Source organism: Natator depressus, chromosome 2, assembly GCF_965152275.1.
Source record: "Natator depressus isolate rNatDep1 chromosome 2, rNatDep2.hap1, whole genome shotgun sequence".
NCBI lineage: Eukaryota > Metazoa > Chordata > Testudines > Cheloniidae > Natator > Natator depressus.
In genome coordinates, this window is record NC_134235.1 from 229612664 (window position 1) to 229638147 (window position 25484).

The 25484-nt window shown below is 40.3% G+C and overlaps 1 protein-coding gene across 1 annotated transcript in view; it reads right to left on the reverse strand.

Moving 5' to 3' along the window:
* The window catches only part of PRTFDC1 (phosphoribosyl transferase domain containing 1), a 66006-nt gene that overhangs the window by 33651 nt on the left and 6871 nt on the right, over nt 1–25484 (reverse strand). The window contains exon 3 of the mRNA XM_074946102.1: nt 23089–23272. Coding sequence (XP_074802203.1) covers nt 23089–23272 — 184 coding nt within the window. The remainder of the gene's footprint in view (nt 1–23088; nt 23273–25484) is intronic.

Sequence of the window (25484 nt, forward strand, 5' to 3'; positions counted from 1 at the left end):
TATGTTTTGTTATGGCCTTAAACATAGTTAAAAAAATTATATGGCAGAATAGAAACTAATTTTATTGAAAAGCTCTACAGAGTACCACTAATACTGGCCTTTAGAGGAAAATTTAACATTTGATGCAATGCTAAAATCTCAAAAAGGAAAAAAAAAAAAGTCTACTTAACAGTACTATACTTATTACAATAGGAAGCAATCTGACATTTCAGAGACATGGCCTGGATGATCTAATAAAATTTTTTCAACCACTATCTCCTCTGCAGAGAAACTATTATGTTATTCCTAGTGTTTCTTCTCGATAACTACAGTTTAATCTTATTCACAGAGAGCTTGCGTGCTAAAGAACTCATCTTTCGAAAACATCACACTTTGTTGTAATTGTACTGACCAGTATACTTACTAAAACAATGTTATATTGTGTTTCTCCACCCTACTGTGGATTAACCTTCCACTCCCTCACATCACTGTATGAGCAGTTTCATCTTGCAAAGAAGAGAGAAGACAGAGCATTCTGAATGCACTTCAACCATTAGTAGCAAAGATTTAACCTCCACATTTCATTGCATGAATAAAGAGGAAGAGAATCAGGATTATCTGTCAGCTAGGACAGCAATGTAACACTGTGCTGTGAACCATACAATTCCGAACTCTGTGCTGAAAAGTGGAGTGATCTGGACTCTCTACCACTAAAACATCTATTTAGGGCAAATAATTAAACCTATATAATTTTATTGAATACATTTTTACAGTACTTTTGAAGCATATTTAATGATATGACAGCATACATTGGCCAATCCTATAGCCTTTATGCAGGTAAAAGTCCCCTTGAAATAACTGAACCATATAATCTGATCTCACAGGCATAAATCTGAAGTAATTCCATTGAAGCTAATGGAGTAACTTCAAATTTACACTGGTGTAAATGAGAGCAGAATTTAGCTCAAATGAGTTTGGCTATTATGGATTCTAGACCATATAGGATAAATGATTTCCAGAACTACTTGTTATATATTTATTTTTTATAGTTCATTGGGGTATTTTATATATTTAAAACTGAAGTAATTACACTGACCCACCACACACACCCTTAATGAAAGCAGGAGGTAAGCAATCCTTTAAAACTAGGATAAATAATGTAGCTCCATGGAGAGGTTCTAGTGACATCATAAACCATAACAGCAAAGTTCAGGTTGGCTGTCACAAGAACTCTAGTGGGGGATTTTCTTGTATTATATGGCATAATAAAATTATGCTGTTTTAATTTAAAATGTTTTTATGTTCCAGGATCCAAAAAGGTAACATCACTTCTTAGGGCTGTGCATGTAGTCCCCGTAGAAATCTGCATATTTCTGTATTGTATGGACATTTGTGATCTTCATTTTTCCCCTTGTTTTTTGCCTCGGTGGGCTGAAATAATGCGAGGCCCAGTTTTCATGCTACATTTCTACCATTCAGGAGTGGAAACCCTGAGAAGACCAGGTCTTGTCTTATTTTGGTCCCACAAATAACTCCCCAATACTATGGTAGCTGAAAACAAAAACAAGCACAAATACATTTTGTTGCACACATATCTCACTAACAGTGATATAGCTTTGGGCCTGACCTTACAATCATTACACAGGCAAAACTCCTAGGCTGAAATCCTGGCTCTGCTAAAGTCAATGGCAAAAATCCCATTGACTTCAGTAGGGCCAGGATTTCATTTCTATTGACTTCATGACATATGTACTGTGTGTAGGACATTACAGCAAGAGGTATGTTACTCATTTGGAACTTTTAATGTAAACTAACATTTTAGAAAGAAACAGTAACTTTACATTTTAATAACTATATAGGACAATGTAAAACAAGAAAACCACATTTTAGGCTTATTACAGGACAATTGCTTCTTTCCTATAATTAAATTTGTGGATGTTTAGTGCTTTCTAATAATTCAAATAATTTAAGCACTCCATTGAGCTATTAATGGGACATGTAAAGAGAAGGGCTTACACCAGGGACTGGCAACCTTTGGCACGCAGCCCATCAGGGAAATCCACTGGCGGGCCCGGACGGTTTGTTTACCTTCAGCGTCCGCAGGTTTGGCTGATCACAGCTCCCACTAGCTGTGGTTCACCGTTCCAGGCCAATGGGGGCTGCGGGAAGCGACATGGCCCGAACGACGTGCTGGCTGCTGCTTCCCGCAGCCCGCATTGACCTAAAATGGTGAACCGTGGCCAGTGGGAGCTGTGATCGGCCGAACCTGCAGACACTGCAGGTAAACAAACTATCCCAGCCTGCCAGCAGATTTCCCTGATGGGCCACGTGCCAAAGGTAGCTGATCTCTGGCTTACACTTTGAAGAGTGATTAGTGATTTGGGGGGGGGGGGGGCGGTGCACACGTTTCTCAATTTCTGAGTGTCTGAACTGAGGAGCTTTAAAAAGGACTGTTTTTCAGAAAGTGCTGAGCATCTGCTCTCTAAAAATTAGGCCCCTTTAAACACATCTTAAATTGGGTAACTAAAAACTCAGGTATCCAAAATCACTACTAATTTTTGAAAATTTAGGCCCAAGAGACAAACATGTAATTTTTATTTTAATTCTATCTAAAGAGAACACTGGAGCAAACATATAATTTCCAGTGTATTGTGAATTCTTGTATTAATTTTCTTTGAAATGGTCTTCTGATCATTTCTACAATTATATTCTATTATACCAATTTATGATTAAAGTTAATTGTGATTACCATTATTAGCTCACCCTACAACCACAGTCAAACTCACATAACGTCATGTCCTTGATTCACACCAGTGCTGCTGTGGAGATCTTCTGGGAAAGAGCTTGTTACTTAAATTTCATTTTAATTTTCTTACTCTGGAAAATTTAATTTGGGTACAGCATCTACTTTTCACCCATTTTTCCAGCTAGATTTCCAGACACACACAAAAGTTAACTGATCATCCTGAAGATCATACAGTGAATTTGTGACTCAGTCTGGATTCGTACCCAGAATCCTCCTGTCTCTCAGAGCCTCCTCTAGCCACTAGACAACACAATCTGCTATAGAGTAGGGGAAAGCTAGAATAGTAAGTGGGAAGGATCTGGGTTGTGCTGAAAAGACAGACAAAAGTCTCATTTTCAAATGTATCAGTCAAATGGCCAGAGGCTGATACAAAGGATAGATACACCAAAGCATGTTCCAGTGGGACCAGCCTTCTAGAAATCCCAATATTCTACCCCTTTCCAACAGCTGTGGGTAGAAGGGCTGGGGTTTTCATGGCCTCTACAGGTCAGTGGTGGGCATCACTGCATATTTCATATCTGCCCCTATTATAAAATTTAATCCTGTGGCTAGTAAGCATCTGGTGTTTATCAAGCTCTGACAGTGTATGTATTCTTAGTGAGCACTTATTCACAGAATTTACCATCAAGGTCCTTTGAAACTATTTCAGTAAAGCAAGACACTTACAAATATTTCTGGAAGAAACAGTCATATCCCATATAAGTGTAAAAACAGTATGCTCTAGTAGTCTATGCTCACTAGGGAAATTCCTGATTTCCTCCTTTGTAGTTTAATGAGAATCCCAGCTGTGCTATGGTTTGTCTGCTCACATGAGAGCCAGTGGGGATAAAAATTGTATTCGTACTGCCATAAAGTATGCCAACTGCTATTTACGGGGTATAATGGTGTAATGTTCAAGACATTCTGTGCTTGGAGTCACAAGCACACACAACTGGGAAGTGCAATGCTACAACAACACCACTTCATGGCATTGCCACATTCTTAAGCAGCAAAGTATTCTGCTTTGTCTTATGCCTCCCAGCACTGCTGGGGTGTGGCACTGTCTGAACATTACGAATGCTATGATCTGTTTTAAGCAACAGGGATTAAGAGATGCCAACAGAGCACGTCATGGAATTCCTTGGGAAAATTAGAGCCCCTGGGCTTCTTTTGATTAACATCCTCCTTTTCAAGTCTTAATTAAAAGGAAATGCCCTTTAAATTGTGTTATTAGCATAAGAACAAGGAACCAGATGATATTTTGTCAATATATAAACATGTCATAGTGCTTTCATACTTCCTCAAGTCTTATTTAAACAGAATGGACACCACTCATGTTCTGGCCATTGACTAGACAGGTTCTTAGCTCCACAGCATTGTAAAATTTGAGGAACAGATCTACATTTACATACATAGAACTCAAAATACGGATAAGAACAGAAGTCCCATCTGTATAATGTTGAATATTTGCAGATGTTATAAAATTTATCCATCTACAGTAGCTATATCACACTGTGTAGAATATGAAGTCAAATATTTTAATAAGATTTAATTTTAATATTTTAGATATTGTATGATAAATTGTTGTTCTATGACAAAGTCTTGAGGTAACTGACCTTGTGGTCTGACTGTTGGTTGATGTTTTTGTTATGGTTTGCAAACATCAAAATAAATAAATGCTATCTGTGGTATAGAATTTCCTGTTAAAAAACCAAACAAGAAAAATCTCATTAGAATTTGTAAATTTATTGATAGGGAATTTTTTAGCTGAACACTTCCTGAATGCTTCTTTCCATAGCCCTGAACCTAGCTGTCCTTAAACTTGGTCCATCTATGAATGTACATAGTCCCAAATGCTCAGTTGTCTCAAAAAGAGTACTTAAAAATTACAGGGAGTAAAAATTCTATAGCATGTACATAAAGCTTCCTACTGTAGAAGTTTACAATTTAAAAAATACAAACAATTAATTTACTTCAAGCTTGGCTTACACTTTAGACCTCACTGAGAACTCACAGTACAAGCCAAGTTTGACCTTTCTAGCTTCAGTTGGTTTTCAGTTATTTTTGTAGTTTTGATTTTAAAAGTAATTTTTCACCTACACAAAAAAGCCCTCAAAATGGCTTGAGTTTCCTCAGAATTCCAAGTAAAATGCCCCTTTGGGCTAAGATGGAATATTTCAGCCTTAAAGAAATATGTTTGAGAAAATTATGAAAAATTGGCTTTAGAATAGAGGTTGGTATTTAATCTTAAGTACAGTGAGCATACCTATTTTTCAAGTTTTTTGAATAATATTAGAATGTATAAAAAAAAATTCTAAACCATGGAAGATTAGAGAGCCTATAATGGAGTTTGCATTAGACTGGATATTTGGAGGCATAAAACAACAACAAATATTACAAAGAAGATATTTTAATAAAGACTATGTTAGAGTCTGAAAGCAAGAAAAAAACAATTCTGAAGCTGGAAAAAATGCTCAACTATACAGGCAGGCAATGCACTAATTGAAAATAATACATAAAAATAAAGGTTTCTTAATCATGCCACTATTATTAATGGGCACACTAGTAGCTCTAGGCAATACTTTGGTATAACTAGAGGAGTATGATATACTGATTTTCCCAATAATTTCTGATCTGTCATGCTGCCTTTCCTGCTGCCCCTCTATTCATTCTGCCCCCACAGAAATCAAAGCTGCTGCTTCCTACGCAGTTCTGCCTTTCCTTATCTCTGTTCAACTTCCCCAAAAATCTCACATATGAGTCACTGAAACTCTGACTCATTCCTTCTGTGAAAAAAATATTAATAAAGAATTCAGATGGGTGCCAAATATATATACTGTGTGTGGGTTCATTATATATCTATAACATATGTATCTCCATATGTGAAGATGAAATCGTGGAGCCATGTGATTGTAAACTGCAGTTATTATACACTTGTAATCACCGCATCTGCACTATGTCCACTAATTCATCTCCACTTGAAGTATTTCTGATATTCCAAACCTCTGAGCAGCTTCCAACAGTTGTCATTAAAATAACTTCTGCAGAACTATATCCTTCCTTCTTTACCCTCAAGACTGCACTTAGTCTGAAGTGCAGCATGGGCAACATTCAGTCTTGGACCAGTGCTGAATTTAAGTTCCCATATCTCACAATTCTGCAAGGGCTATAAGATCATAAGAGAGCTTTGATCATTGAAAAGAAGAAATTTAAAGATTTTTAGTGGCACTTGTTTCTATTCTTGTTAAATCCCAAGATAATGAACCTTAAAATCACATTTTATGATGTATAATAAAGCTATTTCAGGATTTTTAAAAGAAATTTCTCAAATATATTGTAATTTCTCTCCTCCTCTGAGGCCCACACTATTGGGCTCATGGTAACTAATATATTTATTTTCATGGACAGAGGGTATGAAAAATAGCATCAATATTATTTTTTAAAACATTTCTGATATTGTTTTCCTATGTAATCTACCATGAAATTATGAAGAAATTACACAACTAATAAAAGCTATGGAGAGAATCATTTGGGAATACCTGATGTCCTTTTAAAATATTGTTTGTATATTTTAATCTTTCTCACCTACCCTTCATTTATTGCTTGTCTTCTTAGGTTGTAAGTTCTTTGGGGAAGAAATGGTGTTTTACTAGGTATTGGGGTCATCTGTCACTTTCCGAGCACTATCACAATCTAAGTAAGCAATAATATACACAACGATAAACATTTTCAAATGAGGGTACCTAAAGTTAGCCCCTAAATTTATATGTAGGTACCTAAATGTAAGTGGCCTGACTCTCAGCAACGCTGAGCGCCCACAAATCCTACTGAAATCAATGAATGCTGCTAGTGGTGACCACATTTTCAAAATTAGGTTGCTTGAATTTAGACAGCTAATTTCAAGAACCCCAGGTTTGAAAATTTTGGCAGTGTAGCATATGCAGACTAGGATAGCACAGTGTGGTATAAAGCATTTACTCTCAGTGGTTTGGGATGACCTACATAACTCACTTGAGGTTTTGCCACTTTGTGATGTGGCCATCCCACACTCATTCTCATAAAATCTTTATACCAAACCAGCAGGTATGCATCTCTGTAGTATTATAGATGTAGCTGGCATCCTATAGTTAAAGTTGCTTAACACTTTACATTAGATCCTTCTTCTTCCTCCTTGTCCTGCCCTGCCCTCCGACCCGCATTATAACATTGCCACACTTGAACAGTTTGGGTTGAACTTTTTCATGCCTGGTTTTTGCCTCATGCAGATTTTTTCTCAAGTATTAGCAAAAACATATGGCCACTTCTGAGAACAAGGTTAGAGAAAACAGGTAAAATTTCCACTGTTAAAAGACTTTCCAGTCATTTCTTTGAAGAGCCTGAGCTGCTCTAAGCTTTGGAGAAGGAACTCAAAATTTTTCAGTCAGCTAGTACTGAGGTCAGGGAGGTGTCTTTTGCTCTTCATGTGAAAATCTGCTTGGATTTACCAAATTATAACGCTCTGGAAAAATCAATATTTGCACATGCTCAGTAAAGCTTTTTAGAGACAGCTAAAATCTGAACTCAGCCCTGAGTATGTGTCCAGTTCCCTCATCCACACTGAGAATGCTCCAGGTCCCAAACTGCTCCCACATGGTATGCAAACAACTAGAGCTTCAGATAAGACACATGCACCACTCACATCCTTGCCTTTGGCCTAGGAGCCATAAGGAGACCTTCCACTCAGTAATGTTAATAATTGTGGGCACTTCAGAGCTCTGTTTATTGAGCTGTTTATTGAGCACACAACTCTACCTTAGGAGACAGGCAAGTACCATTACCTCCATTTTATAGATGAGGTACCTGAAAGGTTGCACAGGTTCATTTTTGGTAGATCTGGTAATAGACCACTCTCTCTCTAATATGGCAGACCCAAATCTCACCTATGTAGCCTTTCATGCTGAATGTGCAAAATCTATGCGCTTATCTGTGCTGTCTGTACCCCAAAACCACATTTCTTTCCAGAACCATGATTTCAACCCCGGAATAATGATTCCCAGCAATTCTTTGCTGTCTAGCAAATAGTTGAATGAACAATTAATCAGGAGTGTGTGGCATCCCCCTCTAGTGACTGATCCACATAGAGCATAACAGACTACTACTCCTTTAGCTCAAAAGGTACAGGCCTTTGCTGGGGTCCAAACCTGCAGATCACTATGGTTCCACATAATCAGAATTTCTGATTTTTTCAGTTTGCTTTATAAAAAGTAAAGAAAGTTACATACAAAATACTTGGGTAAAAACATGACAGCTACAAAATCAAGCTCTCAGGAGTTCAGAAATGCCAAAAAGAAGGTTGCCCATACAACAGCTCTTGTTTGCACATGCAACATCATACAGACTTTACTTACATGATCCCATGCTTGATCTACAAGACCCTTGCTTCATTCAGTGCACAGGAAGGAGAGTGAATGCGGGAGAAAGCTGCAAGAAGGAAAAGACATCCTCTTGTGTTTAATAACTGGACTGGAGCCAAGGAGTGCTAATTTCTATTCCTGGTTCTACTACAACGTTTCTATGGGATGTAAAACAAGACTATTATAATGTATATGTACAAGTGGGCTATATTGTGGTTGCACAGGCAAGCTAAATTCTGGCATTTCTCAACCTTTGAGTGCTTGACTTTAAAACTGCAAAATTATTTTAATATAATCTTTTGTATGTAATATCAATATATTCATATGAATATATTAATGTAGATATTAATACGTGGAGGTTACCATGCACTTTGATGGCTCATCTATTCTTTTCACTATTAATCCCATCTCCATTGCAATGTATTTTAACATTTCAGAAACCTTAGCTGCTTCCAACAGCTGCCATTTAAAAAATATGCTCGTAAAATGTTTCCTTCTTCCTACAAAATGGCACTGGACTGAGACACATTGATCAGTATTTCATCCTGGCTTTGTGACAGGTTTAAAGTCCAGTATTTCATGACACAGTGGCTCCTGTGGACTAGTGCAATCACATAAAAGCATAAAAGAAAATGTGTTGTACACTAACTTGTGAGGAAAATGAGAAACTAAGAAAGCACATAATCACCTTATGCTTATCACCTGACAGTATTGGGCCCAACCTGTGCACCTGAAAAGGATTTCTAAAAAATTATTTATAAATCAAACGGGGGGGGGGGGGAATGCCCTTTGAAAGGTGTGAAATTTAGTAAACAAACAAACAAAAAAAACCACACACCATACAACAGTGGCAGACCCAAAGTAAAAATTAAGAAGTTACATTCATTCAATTTAGTTGGGTATTGAATGGCTTCTTCTACTTGCTATGTTTTTCTATCAGGCAAAAAACAACGCATTTTGCGAAGATCAAAAATATTTATTTGCAAATTACTTTAAAGGTAGAACTTGCTGTAGAGCTGATTTGGAACAAGTACAGCCAAATTCTGTACTGACTTACCCCTCATGCAACCCTATTAAACTCATTTTAAAGTAGTGTAAAATTTGGCTTCAGGGTTTACAGGAATTCACTCCACCAGGCAGGCGCCAATCTGTAATTAATCCATGGTCACATACTGTGAACGAAGACAACACAGTCACATCAACTAAACCACATGTATGAGACACAGTGAACAGAACTCCTAACTTTCTGCTCCTTCTCAAAAATATATATAAATAAAAACCTTCTAACCACTTGAACAAAGGGAGAATCTCCCTTATCTCAAGAGGTATGTGTTCTTGAAGCAGAAGGTCATGAGTTCTATTTCCCATGCCACATGTGGGTGGATGCCCGACAACTATAGCTTTACTGTGCAGTCTGGATGCAGCCATGGATCATTAAACTTAAAAAATATAATTTTACTATTTGTATTAATTGGCATACAATTTAACCATTACTGCATTAAACATATATAAAATGTCTGTGCTTCTATACTCTTACAGCAGATAGATTTACCAAAACCATTCACTGAAATGGCCTCATATGGACTACAACATTCAGATCTGTGTAAAGCACAGTGCCTGTTTTGTTGTTTTCAGGGTTTTGTAGCACAAACGCTTCTGTTTATGCCAAAATTAATAATCAACAGTTGTAAATATATTTCAAACAACTGGATGCTGAAGAGGATACAGATAAATGTCAATGTATCTTCTGGTGTACACACATCAATGTGACTATTGTGTCTGGATTGTTATTCAGAGGTCACATTTTTTAAATCAGTTATGTTCTGGAAGCCATAAATATTTTTGATTAATTTCAAAGGCTTAAGTGAAGTGGCTCAATCCACATAATCCTCCACAAGATTTATACTTTAGCAAAACAACACTCCTTTTGAAGTTTATTTATATTTTGGGAGACAATTTTAAAAGGTTACTTTCTTGCCACCAGCAATTGAAAAATACATTTTCAGAATCTGCAGTTCAGGTATCAAATTGACAATACAAAGTCATCCCAGTAACCTGCAATTGAATATAAGCGGGAGTCTACATGCATCAATATGTACTGAAAATTGCAATTCAGCTGCTGTCCAATCAGAGTAAACTACACAGTTTTCAAAACTATCAGCGGGTCACTTTCTATCATTTTGATCTGAACAAGATTAAACTAAAATCATTAGAAAAATGTGGGGAAAGGAGAGCTTTCTCAGCCTCATTACTAGCCAGTGCTGTATATTTCTTCACTGCATAAAATCATGTCATTGTAATACTTACAAAAATCTCATCAATAAATTTGAGATTTTTTTATCCTTAGCACAGTTTCCCTTGTATCATATAAATGAGAGAAGACTGAACAGCCCCAGATATTGATAAAGAAATAGTGAATTATTCATCAGAAACAGATTAACAGAGGATACAGAAAGCCCATCAAACCTGTTAATTCCATATTCTCCACTTTCAAACTCCTCCCTCACCACCACTCCTGAATCTTTCAGTTCACCATCCTATCGCTCTGTCCATCCTACCAAACTCCAAACCTGATACATGAATTTCCCTTCCAGTTCATGGATTGCTTAGCACCTTTGGAGAAAATCTCGGGACTTTGCATACTTTCCTCTGAAACATTTTTTTAACTCAACTTTCTTCCTTGCTAGATTGCTCTACTTGTCTTCCTGGACTGATTCTTGTGCTGTCAACCACTGGAGGCTCTGGTATTTATTTAAGTCCACTCAAACCCTCTCCACTCAAGAAATTGCTAAATTTTAAAGAAGGAATCTGAAATAATTTCATCCTCCTTTATCCCTGCCTCATCATCGTAACCTCTCTTCCCCACCCCCGACACCCAAATCTTAGACTTTGAGGTGGTCTCACTATTGTCTTCTACTCAGTAACCTGTTCACTTCAGCCCATCCCTTTTACTCCTGTCTTCTCTCACTTCAAATTTCATTCCCTCTTTCTCCTTCATCCTCAATCACTCTCTTACCTAGCTTTTTTTTTTTTAAAGTCTTCAGCATGCCCTGTGTAACCAGGTGAGACTCACCACTTTGGCGCCTCCTGCTGTCCATCCGAGGAATTACCTCTGGTTTGCCAGTGCATCTTCATCTAGGGGCATCTCGCCACTTTCACTTCTGTCCCCAGGCCCATGTTGCTCACAGGACCACGGTGTCCTCTTCTGGACACAGCCCTCTGGCTGTTCCCCATTTGTTTCTCTCCCCTCTTCGGGAGGAGGGGGGGTAGGCAAGGGGCGGCAGTGGCAGTCCTTTGTGCAGCCACTTGCCTCGTGGCAGGCTGAAGTCGCGTGTCTAGCCACCTGCGTCAATAGCAACTGGGGCCAAAGGGGGAGGGGGGGCAGCAGTCATGTGCTGCGTCATCTCCAACCCCTGCCGTCTGTTTCCCTGGGCCCCTTCCCCGCAGCCCTAGCACCTTCTCCGCCTTTGTATCAGGGCCTCACTCTGGCAGTGGTCAGCTGGGAGCTCACTCCTGCTCCCCTGACCCCACCCAGCACTGCTCTCACCATGGTGCTGTCTCCTCTCCCTCCTTCAGGGCAGCCAGTCCTCCCTCCTCGAACTCCAGGAAGTGACTCAAGCTGCTCTGTTCAGCAGCCCTTCTTATATGGTCCTGCCTGGCCCTGACTGGCTGTCTCTCTAACCCTTCTCCCAATTGGCTGTCTCTACAAGCCCTTTCCTAATTGGCTGCCTCCTGCACAGCCTCCCTGGGGTTGGTTTAAGCCCTTTTCTGCCAGCGTGGGGCATGCGCCCCACCACACCCTGTTAACCACAATCTTTAAACATCCCTTTCTTGATAAAAAAAACTGTCCAATTATCACACCAGTTCCCTCTTTCCTTTGCCTTCAAGATGATTGTGTACATATTGTATTCTTACTGCTTCAGCTTCCTCTTTGGGTTTCTTTCAATTTAGGTTTTTTACTCCACTGAAACTGCTCTTACCAAGGTTACCAATGACCCCATCAACAATTTTAAAGACCTCTGATTCCACTTCCCTTCCCTCTCCCCCTAATGTCAATGTCTTCTCAGAGATCTATCCTAAGCTCTTTATTCTTCTGCCATAACACCTTATCTCCGAGTTGAAACCATGAGAACAGATGAAGCAACGGCCAACTTTACGTCAGTAATTTCAAAGTCTGTCTCCTTCTGTTCAGTCTCACATATCTGACATCTCCTGGATGTCATATCACTGTTCAAATTCTGTATGGTAAAAACTAAACTCATTGATTGCCCCCTCAAGCTCTACATTCTCAATCAATGTCACTATTTCCACTATCCTCTCCACTACCCAGGTTTAGTATCACATTCAATTCCGTTCATTTTCTTCTACCCCAACATCTAGGTTGTCACCAAATCCAATTTGCTCTTTCTTTGCAATGTTTCCTAAATCCATTGCTGTCTCTTCATTCTTAATGCTAAAGACTTTGCCCATGCTTTGGTCATCTCTCACTCAGACAAATGCAGCCTTCCCCTCTCAAGACTCCTTGTTTCTTGCCTCACTCCTCTCCAATCCATCCAAAACACTGCTGCAAATTTTCTCTCCCAAGCCCGATCTGCTGGCCTTATATTCAAACTCCTTTCTTTGGCCTCTATTTGTCTTCTGCATCAGTTTAATTAGTCCTCATTTTCAAGGCTCTTCGCACCATTTACACTTACACCTCTCATCATTTCTTTATACTCCTCTCAGTTCCTTTTCTAACTCTCACCATCATCCTTTCTTCCACATTGTCCCTTATGCTTGGAATGTGTTTGAGTCACCACACAGCCTCTATTCAAATTCCTGCTTAAAAGCCTTCTTATATGGTGCCTTTCAATGACAATCATCCAAATAAATTAATAAAAAATAAGAGAAATAGGCAAAACAAGATATACCACTTTGCAAGTCTATAGGAAACCACACCCTCTAATCCCTTCTTTCTGTTTACTGTTGCTTTCCTAAGACCTCATTCCACCTCCTCTCCTACAATGTTCTTTTGTTATTTCATTGGGTTTTTCTAACTTTTACATTGGTGAAAGGATACTAGGCTAAAATATGGTTCTCTATAAATAATGTTAATTTCCAACATTTATTCTTTTTTTAAAAAAAAGTATTCAGCACAAAACTTTTTTAAAAAGGAAAAAAAATAATTTCAAAGGGTCTGGAAAAAATAATGGGGATTTCATTTAGGGAAATAAAGAAGTTAGATAATCACAGGTAGATGTTAAAAACATTTGTTCTTGCCTGTGTCAGTTTACTTAGGGTTTGATTTTCTGAGATGCTAAGTACCACAGCAACTTGGATAATCAGATGGTTAGTAACTGTAAGAACTCAACAAATGTAACTTTTACTGAATATAAAGCCCCACCAAATGTAAATTATAATAATACAATCAGTTCTTTCTTGGTCAAAAGTATGTTTCTACATTTGCAAATTTAAATTTCTGCTTACAACTGGAAGCTTGTCTAATCTATTTCTATATGGTCTGCATCTGAGAGCTACTCTACATTACCACACTATAACAGCACAGCTGCACTGATGCAGCTGTGCAATTGTAATGCCTCCGGCGTCTCCCGCCAACTTAGTGCAGTGTGGACACCACTTTAAGTTGATGTAACTTATGTTGCTCAGGGGGGTGGCTTTTTCACATCCCTGAGCAACGTAAATTATGTCAATTTAAGCTGTATGTAGACAAGCCCTGTACATACTAAAGAAGAGATTAAATGGTATGTAACTTCTCTTAACTATTTGGGCTCTAAGTGTAAAATGCCATAGCTGTGTATAGCACATATTGCTAAATACATAGGGAGTGAAATATGCTTTTAGCCAAAATCAGAACTTCACTTTGTAACTTCATTAATACTTGGAGCATTACAGATATAATCAAAAACTAGTATTTTGTTCTGTAGGAAATAAGTTCTATAACAACACTAGCTGTCATTTACAGTTTCCTCTGTTAGATTCAGCTTTGTCTCCTATACTCAGTGGTTGAATATTTGGGGGGGTGGGGTGGGGGAGTACTAGTACTCTCCTATGTTCTGCCCTCAAACCAAGTTCAATGCTCCTGATACATCAAATTGAGATGCTAAAACAAACCACCACTCACAGAAGATTGCAAAGATCCTCATAATATTACCATCCCGCCTTTTTTTTGCAAGTTTTTGTCAACAATGAAAAGGTTAACGAAGTTGATATACTGTACCTCATTTTGATGAACAGGCCAGGTCACACCACACACAGCTATTTTTTCATTCAGTCGGCTTATAAACTCACGTATACATAACTACATAGATTTACACGGAGTTCACTGTATAAACGTATTCTTCACAACCTTAAAGGCCCAAATTTTCAAACTAGGAATCTAAAGTTAGGCAGAAATATCTATATTTAGGAACTTAAATAAAAACTACCTTATTTAATTGAGGTATTGAATACCTGCAGCTACCATTACGGTCAATAGCAGTTTAGTGTGCTCAGCATTTTTGAAAATCAATCCATTTCTATTTAGAGATCTAAATATGGATGCATGTGCCTAACTCCAGACTCTTAATCTGAAAATCTGGTTTTAATTTTGTATTTTAAAAAAATGCCTACCTTCAGGAGTAAGATAGTAGACAGGTTGCAAAACAAGCAGTATGAGCTTGGCGAGCCACCACAATTTGGTCCAATTTGCTATCTCCCCACACCAACCAACTCTTCTGCTGGCCCTTATCTGTAACAAACTCAACAAGGATTTTCACTGACCAAAATACAAAAGATTTAGGTGTAAATTATTTAGATCCGTTTTCATAGAACAGGGGTGGACAAACTTTTTGGCCTGAGGGCCACATCGGGTTTCCAAAATTGTATGGAGGGCTGGTTAGGGGAGGCTGTCTCTCCCTAAACAGCCAGGCGTGGCCCAGCCCCCGACCCCTATCTGACCCCCCCCGCTTCTCGCCCCCTGACGGCCCGCCTGGGACTCCTACCAATTTCAACCCACCCTGTTCCCTGACGGCCCTCCTGGGACTTCTGCCCCATCCACCACCCCCTGCTCCCTGTCCCCTGACTGCCCCCAGACTCCCTGCCCCTGACTGCCCCCCACCACCCCATCCAACCCCTCCTCTCATTCCTGACTGCCCCCATGGGACCCCTGCCCCATCCAACCACCCCTTCTCCCTGTGCCCTGACTGCCCCTGGAACCCCTGCCCCTGACTGCCCCCCCACCACCCCATCCAACCCCTCCTCTCCTTCCTGAATGCCCTCGCAGGACCCCTGCCCCATTCAACCCCCCTGTTTCATGCCCTCTGACCGCCCCAACCCCTATCCACACCCCCGGCCCCTGACCACCCTCTCGAACTTCCCTGCCCTCTATCCAACCCGCCCCTGCTCCCTGCCCCCTTACCGCGCTGCCTGGAGCGCTAGTGGCTGGCAGTGCTACAGCTGCACCGAGCACTGGGTCAGGCCAGGCTCTGCAGCGGAGCTGCCCCAGGAGCTTGCAGCCCCCCCGCTCAGAGCATTGTGCAGGCAGTGCAGTGAGCTAAGGCTGAATGGGAGGGGCCACTGCGGGGGAGGGGCCGGAGTGAGCCTCCCGGGCCAGGAGCTCAGGGGCCGGGCCGGAGGGTCCTGCGGCCCGGATATGGCCCACAGGCCGTAGTTTGCCCACCTCCATAATGAATCATAGAAGATTAGGGTTGAAAGAGACCTCAGGAGGTCATCTAGTCCAATCCCCTGCTCAAAGCAGGACCAACCCCAACTAAATCATCCCAGTCAGGGCTTTGTCAAGTCAGGCCTTAAAAACTTCTAAGATAGAGATTCCATCAGCTCCCTAGGTAACCCATTCCAGTGCTTCACCACCCTCCTAGTGAAAAAGTTTTTCCTAATATCCAACCTAGACCCCCCCCCCCACTGCAACTTGAGACCATTGCTCCTTGTTCTGTCATCTGCCACCACTGAGAACAGCTGAGCTCCATCCTCTTTGGAACCCCCTTTCAGGTAGTTGAGACGGCTATCAAATCCTCCCCTCACACTTCTCTTCTGCAGACTAAATAAGCCCAGTTCCCTCAACCTCTCCTCATAAGTCATGTGTCCCAGCCCCCTAATTATTTTCATTGCCCTCCGCTGGATTCTCTCTAATTTGTCCACATCCTTTCTGTAGTGGAGGGCCCAAAACTAGAAGCAATACTCCAGTTGTGGCCTCACCAATACCGAATAGAGGGGATAATCACTTCCCTCGATCTGCTGGCAATGCTCTTACGAATGCAGCCCAATACGCTGTTAGCCTTTTTGGCAACAAGGGCACACTGCTGACTCATAGCCAGCTTCTCATCCACTGTAATCCCCAGGTCCTTTTCTGCAGAACTGCCATTTAGCCAGTTGGTCCCCAGCCTGTAGCAGTGCATAGGATTTTTCTGTCTTAAGTGCAGGACTCTGCACTTGGCCTTGTTGAACCTCATCAGATTTCTTTTGGCCCAATCCTCCAATTTGTCTAGGTCACTCTGGACCCTATCCCTACTCTCCAGTGTATCTACCTCTCCCCCCATATTACTGTCACCTGTGAACTTGCTGGGGATGCAATCCATCACATCATCCAGATCATTAATGAAGATGCTGAACAAAACTGGCCCCAGGACCGACCCTTGGGGCACTCCGCTTGATACCGGCTGCCAACTAGACCTTGAGCTGTTGATCACGCCCCGTTGAGGCCGACGATCTAGCCAGCTTTCTATTCACCTTATAGTCCATTCATCCAATCCATACTTTTTTAACTTGCTGGCAATACTGTGGGAGACCATATCAAAAGCTTTGCTAAAGTCAAGATATATTATGTTCACAGCTTTCCCCATATCCACAGAGCCAGTTATCTCATCATAGAAGGCAATCAGGTTGGGCAGGAATGATCTGCCCTTGGTGAATCCATGTTGACTATTCCTGATCACCTTCCTCTCCTCCAAGTGCTTCAAAATGGATTCCTTGAGGACCTGATCTACAATTTTTCCAGGAACTGAGGTGAGACTGACCAGTCTGGAGTTCCCCAGATTCTCCTTCTTCCCTTTTCTAAAGATGGGCACTATATTTGCCTTTTTCCAATCGTCTGGGACCTCCCCCGTTCACCGTGAGTTTTCAAAAATAATGGCCAATGGCTCTGCAATCACTTCAGCCAACTCCCTCAGCATCCTCAGATGCATTAGATCTGGCCCCATGGACTTGTGCTTGTCCAGCTTTTCTAAATAGTTCTTAACCTGTTCTTTCACCACTAAGCACTGCTCACCTCCTCCTCATACTGTGCTGCTCAGTGCAGCAGTCTGGGAGCTGACCTTGTCTGTGAAGATCGAGGAGAAAAAAAAAAAAAAAAAAAAAAAAAAGCATTGAGTGCTTCAGTTTTTTCCACATCATCGGTCACTAGGTTGCCTTCCACATTCAGTAAGGGCCCCACACTTTCCCTGACCTTCTTCTTGTTGCTAACATACCTGTAGAAACCCTTCTTGTTATCTTTCCTATCCCTTGCTAGCTGCAACTCCAACTGTGCTTTGGCCTTCCTGATTACACCCCTGCATGCTTGAGCAATATTTTTATACTCCTCCCTAGTCATCTGTCCAAGTTTCCACTTCTTGTAAGCTTCCTTTTTGTGTTTAAGCTCACCGAAGATTTCTCTGTTAAGCCAAGCTGGTCACCTGCTATATTTGCTATTCTTTCTGCACATCGGGATGGTTGTTCCTGTGCCCTCAATACGTCTTCTTTAAAATACAGCCAGCTCTCCTGGACTCCTTTCCTCCTCATACTAGCCTTCCAGGGGATCCTGCCCATCCATTCCCCAAGTCCAGGGTCCATATTCTGCTGCTCTCCTTTCTTCCTTTTGTCAGGATCCTGAACTTGACCATCTCCCGGTCACTGCTGCCCAGGCTGCCACTCACTTCTACTTCCCTTACCAATTCTTCCCTGTTTGTGAGCAGCAGGTCAAGAGGAGCACGACCCCTACTTGGTTCCTCCAGCACTTGCACCAGGAAGTTGTCCCCAACACTCTCCAAAAACTTCCTGGATTGTCTGTGTACTGTGTATTGCTCTCCCAGAGAGATGTCAGGGTGATTGAAGTCCCTCTTGAGAGCCAGGGCCTGTGATCTGGAAACTTCTGTTAGTTGTCTGAAGAAAACCTCGTCTACTCATCCTCCTGGTCTGGTGGTCTAAAGCAGACGCCCACCATGACATCACCCTTATTGCTCTTTCCTCTAAACTTAACCCAAATTGCAATGCAATTAAAAATTACCCCTTTCCACCTGTAATGTCTAGAATTGACTAACCTTTTAGTGCTGAAGTTGGAACAAGACAACTCATCAAAATGCAACCTGTTTTTACAGGAGTTGAAAGTGGCTACTGAATTTGGACAATTGAGCAGAGAGAAGGACACAGCTGAAGAAAGTGTAGTGACAGCTACAGGGTACCCTTGAGGAGAAGTGAAACAGGGAACAGTAAATGAAGAAATGTTAAAAGGAAGCAGGGTTAATTATGTGAGAAAAACAGTGTGTGGAGACTGCGTGAATTAGAGAAAGTAAAACAACCAGAGAACAATGAAAATCCAAACAGCAAATAAAATGGAGAAAGTGAGTAAGAGAAAGACATGCATACTAAGAAACAAAAAAAGATTTTTCTCCTAGCTACCATATTCCTTATTGCACTCAGTGGATGAAGGGGATGAATTCCTGACTGACCTTATTTTGTTTAAGCATAAAGACTTTTTTCCCTCTGTCAAGTAGATTTTTATATCTAAGATAGTAATTAAAGTTCTGGTGAGGAGTAAATAAACTCAAAAAAAGGTGATGATACTAGTCATGAAGTCCATATGCAATCTGATACGGGGATTTGGGAATTGCATGCATGACTGCCAAGATAGGAGACTGGGTCTTTCAAGCTAATAAGAGCTAGCCACTCACCTAAATATTTTGAATACAACTATGTCAAGCAGGGTTGTGATCTCAAATTTTACAGAATCCAACATTGTTTGTAACTGGATATAAGACATTCAGGCGATATCCAGAAACCCAAAAGGACTGTAGGAAGTGGTACTGGTGATTCAGTAGGTGGCACTCTTACCTAGGAATCATTGAATCAGTGCCCAAACATTAATACAATTTAATATCTTATACTGCAGTTGTGAACAGACATAACAGTAAGGATCAGGGCATGACTGTGCCAAGCACTGTACACTGACATTGCAATTTTGACCCTCTTACAATCAAAGAGTTAATTACTGAGTTGAAAGTGGTGCAGGGGGCACTGTTCTGGAGAAGGTGCTGCCTATCAACATTTCCACTGCAGTCTCAAATAGATACAATATTCTTTACTTCCTCTCCTGAACTGTTATGTGGAAGTCGTAGGTGAAGTTTTTACATCCAGGGCCCTTCATTAGCTCTGGGTTCATGTTGCTAACCAGATATGGCCGGTCACAGAAGAGAGAGATAATATTGTACAGAATAGGAGTATTCTCATACTTTATGAAACTGGAAACTCATACTGGAAACTTCTTAAACACCATAATAAAGGCTGAAATTAAATCTATTCTCAAATTAAACAACACAGTAAGAGGACCAAAAAAGTGCTACTATGACTAAACAACAAAGTAAAAAGTGGTTAGAGGCAAAAAGGCTAGCTTTAAACATTGGAGGTTAAATCCTACTGAGGAAAATAGAAAGGAGCATAAACTCTGGCAAGTCAAGTGTAAAAATATAATTAGGCAGGCCAAAAAAGAAATTGAAGAGCAACTAGCCAAAGACTTGAAAACTAACAGCAAATTTTTTTTTTTTTTAAGTACATCAGAAGCAGGAAGCCTGCCAAACAATCAGTGGGGGTACTAGAGAATCAACGTGCTGAAGGAGCACTCCAGGAAGAGAACGCTGTTGGGGAGAAGTTGAACTAATTCTTTGCATTGCTCTTCACTGCATAGAATGTGAGGGAGATTCTGACACCTGAGCCATTCTTTTTAGGTGATCTATAATTTTAGCAATCTATCATTTAAATCACCTTCTGTACCAGATGATTGGAGGATAGATAATATGACAACAATTTTTTAAAAAGGCTTCAGAAGCAATCCTGGCAATTACAAGACAGTAAGTCTAACTTCAGTACAGGGCAAATTGGCTGAAACTATAATAAAGAACAAAACTGACACATAGATGAATATGATTTGTTGGTGAAGAGTCAACACAGCTTTTTATAAAAGAAAATCATGCCTCACCAATCTATTAGAATTCTTTGAGAGGATCAATAAATATGTGGACAAGGGTAATCCAGTCAATATAGTGCAGTTGGACTTTCAGAAAGCCTTTGACAAGGTCACTCACCAGAGGCTCTTAAGCAAAGTAAGCTGTCCTGAGAGAAGAGGGAAGGTCCTTTCATGGATTGGCAACTGGTTAAAAGACAGGAAACAAATGGGTAGGAATAAATGGTCAGTTTTCAGAATCCACTGAAGTGAATAGTTGTGTCCTCCAGGGATCTGTACTGGGCCAAGTACTGTTCAACATATTCATAAATGATATGGAAAAAGGGTTAAACAGTGATATGGCAACATTTGCAGATGATACAAAATTACTCATGACAGTTGAGTCCAAAGCAGACTGCGAAGAGTTACAAAAGGATATCACAAAACTGGCTGACTGGGCAACAAAATGGGAGAAGACATTCACTGTTGTTAAATGCGAAATAATGCAAACTGGAAAACATAATCCCAACTATACATACAAAATGATGGGATCTAAATTAGCTATTACCACTCAAGAAAGTTCTCTGAAAATGTCCACTCAATGTGCAGCGGCAGCCAAAAAAGTTAACGGAATATTAGGAACCGTTAGGAAAGGGACAGATAAGACAGAAAATATCATAATGCCACTATATAAAGCTATGGTATGCCCACACATTGAATACAGCATGCAGTTCTGGTCATCGCATCTCAAAAAAAAAAAAAAAAGACATATTAGAATTGGAAAAGGTAAAGAGAAGGGAAAAAATTGTTGAGGGTATGGAACAGCTTCTGCATGAGGAGAGATTAAAAAGGACTGGGACTTTTCAGCTTGGAAAAGAGATGACTAAGAGGCGATATGATAGAGGTCTATAAAATTGTGAATAGTGTGGAGAAAGTGAATAAGGAAATGTTATTTACTCCTTCACATAACACAAGACCCAAGGGTCACCCAATGAAATTAAGAGGCAGCAGGTTTAAAACAAAAGAAAGGAAGTACTACTTCACACAAAGCACAGTCAACCTGTGGAACTCATTGCCAGGAGAGGTTGTGAAGGCCAAAACCATAGTGAAGTTCAAAAAAGAATCAGGTAAGTTCATGGAGGATAGGTCCATCAGTGGCTATTAGCCAAGATGATCAGGAATGCAACCTCATGCTCCAGGTGTCCCTACCCTCTGATTGCCAAATTGGGAGTGGATGACAAGGGATGGATCACTTGATGATTGCCAGTTCTGTTCATTCCCTTCAAAGCACGCGTCATTGGCTACTGTCAGAAGACAGGATACTGGGCTAGATCAACCATTGGTCTAACCCAGCATGGTTATTCTTATGTTCTTATGATGAAGGGCAGCCCAACAGAACAACTACCAGGTGCCCCTCTAAAGTAAAATCAATGTAAACAATCAGTACTTCAATATTAATCTAGTATTTGTGTAAACTAAGTAAATAGCCCTCTTGAAAATTCACTTAATTTCTATGTGCCCTCAAATAAGAAAGTTTCCCCCCCCCACTGCCTTTATCTAATTCACAGACTTCATCTGCATACTGTTAAATAGTCAGAAAATGGTAACATCTTTTCACTATACATGTGCTTCATGTCTCAAATTGGTTCTCATGTGGAAAAATTCCACTTACAGTCCGAGGGCCACATTTTGACCCCACTAGGACGGTGGTCACCTAGTGGAATCAGTGTTCTACTGCAGCAAGTGTTCAGGATGGGGATGGTAGGTCAGAAAAGGGGGGACATCACTGGATCTGTGACTATGTGGATGCACCAACAATTCCCCATGGAAAAGAGACACAGGTATTATGAGGGGTTACTGAACCCTGAGGCTGCCCAGAGGTCACAGAGGTTCTACTGCCACTCCTTAATGGAAGGGGAAAGTATTTCTTACTTCACCCTAACCCCCCTTGTGAGATCTCTAGTGTGCAGCTTCTGCCACTTGAGCTGTAAACTATTTCTAGGATTTGGCTCATACTATAGATAATGAAATGCAGGATGGAATTCAAATATGCAGCTTATAAAAATGGAAAGTCATACTATGTCCCCAAAAAGGATGTAGCTCCAAATAGACCCTCTTACTAGTATTACCATACTGAAATCAGTGGATCACTATTATTTAACTCCCTCTCAAGTTAATGAGGGCTCTAACATCAAGACTGGACTTGACCAAATGTCCTATTTAATTTTACAACAAAGCACTATATCATCTAGTGGTATAGACTGCTATTATATATACTATCCATTTTTATGACGCACTGAGTAAAACATTTCAGTAATTTTCCTATTCTTTAACTAACAGCAAAAATCAAGAAAGATTTAGAATTACTGGAGGGGGAGGGAAATGAAAGAATGTGTAATTGTTTATTTTCTAAAAAGCCACAGCTGACTGACAGATTATATGACTCGATGCTCGAGTCAATTTCTGAATGCAGAAATGAAAACAGCGTAAGTGAAAAATAATTATCTTTAGGATGTCTCATACATCACTCATATTTATCTATTAAGTTAGTATACTCATATGTTTAATGCATTATAGGGCAAAAGGAAAACTTCTTTTTAAACAAAGGAATTTTTCAAACAGATACTTTTTGTAAAATGTATTGTAAATGTTTTTAAATTCTTCATCTACAAATCTCTATTTTATTACTGGAATCAAATTACTATTTAATTTATAAAATAATATATATAATTGAACTGTTGACTTACATGGTAACTTTTCAGTCTGACAAAGTCAACTTTCATGGAGACAGACCTTTCTGAATTTCTACTGAGAGTCTTAATGTGCTCCACAAGGTCAGCACAAAACTTGTAGCCACCTTTAAGTACACAGAGAACCACAATGTTATTGTCTCCAATGTCTTGCATGATGCCTTTGGCCAAGCATTCTGTCCTGAAATAAAGGATAATTATAATGTAATAGGTTTTTCAGTGGAGTTATACAAAAATATCTAGAAATCATGCATGGCCTGATCTAAAGCATGGCCCATTCAACTCCCTCACAGACGTTAGTGGGCTTTTGATCAGCTGCACAACAGGCAGATACAAGAAGAAATCTGATCAATACAAGATTCAAAATGTGTATAACAACACAGACTGGGAATTATCACTAGACACATTCCCTGGATTACACAACTGGAAGAATGTGTTGCAATAAATATTATAAAGGAGACTTTTCGGGTGATTGAGCAAACTAGGTCACCAGCTTTACACAGCATCCCACATTCATGTAAAGCAGGGGTCTCAACACGCGGCCTGCAGGCCACATGAGGCCCGCGGAGTTATTTCCTGTGGCCTGCCATATGACCCCTCACCCGCCCCTGCCCTCCTGAGTGCGCTGCATGCCCACTCCTCTGCCTACCTCCCAGTGCTTCCCGCCATCAAACAGCTGTTTGGCAGCGCTTAGGACTTTCCAGGAGGAGGGGGGAGGAGCAGGGACGCGGCACGCTCAGGGGAGGAGGCAGAGAAGAGGCGGGGATTTGGGGAAGGGGTTGGAATAGGGGCAGGAAGGGGGCGGAGTTGGGGAAGCAGTGGGAAGAGGCGGGGCAGGGGCAGGGCCTCATGGAAGGGGTGGAGTGGGGGCAGGGCAAGGGGCAGAGCAGGGGGCTTTTGTATCTTTGTATGAAAAGGTGTCAGTGATGCAGCCCTCGGGCCAATGTACTAGTCCTCATGTGGTCCTCGTGGTGATTTAAGTTTGAGATCCCTGATGTAACGTCTCTCTCTATGATCACACACTTTGTTACGCAAACGGCTAAGAGTAAATGGTTTAAGTGCAAGAAGAAAAACAGCAGAAATTATATAAACTCACAGACTAAAGAAAAAGCTACACTCACATTTTAGTAAAATAAATGAAAATACTTACAAGCGACACATAGTGTTAGTCAGAGATCTCAAAGCACTTTACACAGGGTAAAATCATTGTCCCCCTTTTGCAGACAACACAAACTTAGATGCAAAGAAGCTAAGTGACTTGCCCAAGGTCACAAAGAGAGACAGGAAGAGTCAGAGTTATTTACCAATTACTTTGAGGATTTAAATATCTTATAATTTACTGATCTGTATTCTTATTGACAATGTGTCTTCTTTGTCAACAGGATGCGGCATATTAGAATGAGTAGGATCCCAGCTTTTATGTGGGATAAAGTTCTTGGCTTAAATCTTCAAAACTAACTAGTGAGTTTGGGTGCCTCATATTTTGGTAATCCCATCTGAAAATATCTTATTGATCCAAGATTCAAGAGTGCCATTCTGTACCTGAGCCCAGTGTAATTTTGAGGAAAAATGCTACACTTGGTCAAGAAAAGAAAAACAAGTTTTTGTCAGGTCACTTACAAAAACAGTAGCTACTTGGCATTATAGTGTAGTCCCAATAAAGATGGACTAGTGGCCAGAGCGCAAATGAGGTGTAGGCCAAATGCAATTCATTATATGATTCTGTAATATATCATATGGATTTCACTACCACATTTGTGCTATAAACTGTTTTTTACTGGTTCACAGTGACATAGGAGTCCATTTTTCTCTGCATAGACACACACACACAAAAAAAAAAAATCACTGGAAATTACTATATGTGCACGGCATGTGTAAGGGAAGAATATAGTCCAAAGAGGACAATATTTCTTTTCATTTTGCTTATTTCTGTAGCCAACAATAAATTAGCTACAATTTAAAAAGGTCAAAGTTTCTTTCAGTTTCATATCTATGCAATGCAAAGAATAAAATCTGTATACCAAAAATAGACCAAAAGAGTGAATATTCATAGATTTTAAGGTAAAAAGGGACCATTATATCATCTAGTCTGATCTCAAATACATTTAAGTTCCTCTTGTGTTTATGTAAAAATAGCACAAATAGTGAGGTAATTGCATTTTTCTCCTTCTTCTTCAGCATTACCTCCTCTAAAGGAAAGTCTGAAACTGTGGGAAAGCTTTTCACAGAGACAGTGAGGGAAAACACTTCGTGATCTGTGTCTACCCATATATTTTTTCTGGCTTTCTGTTTATAAATTGCCCACCCCCTCTCCTTTCCCTTCTTAATTTTTTTTTTAAACTTCTTAGAGGGTTTTTGTTGTTTTGCGTAATTGGGTGGACATAAACAAAAAC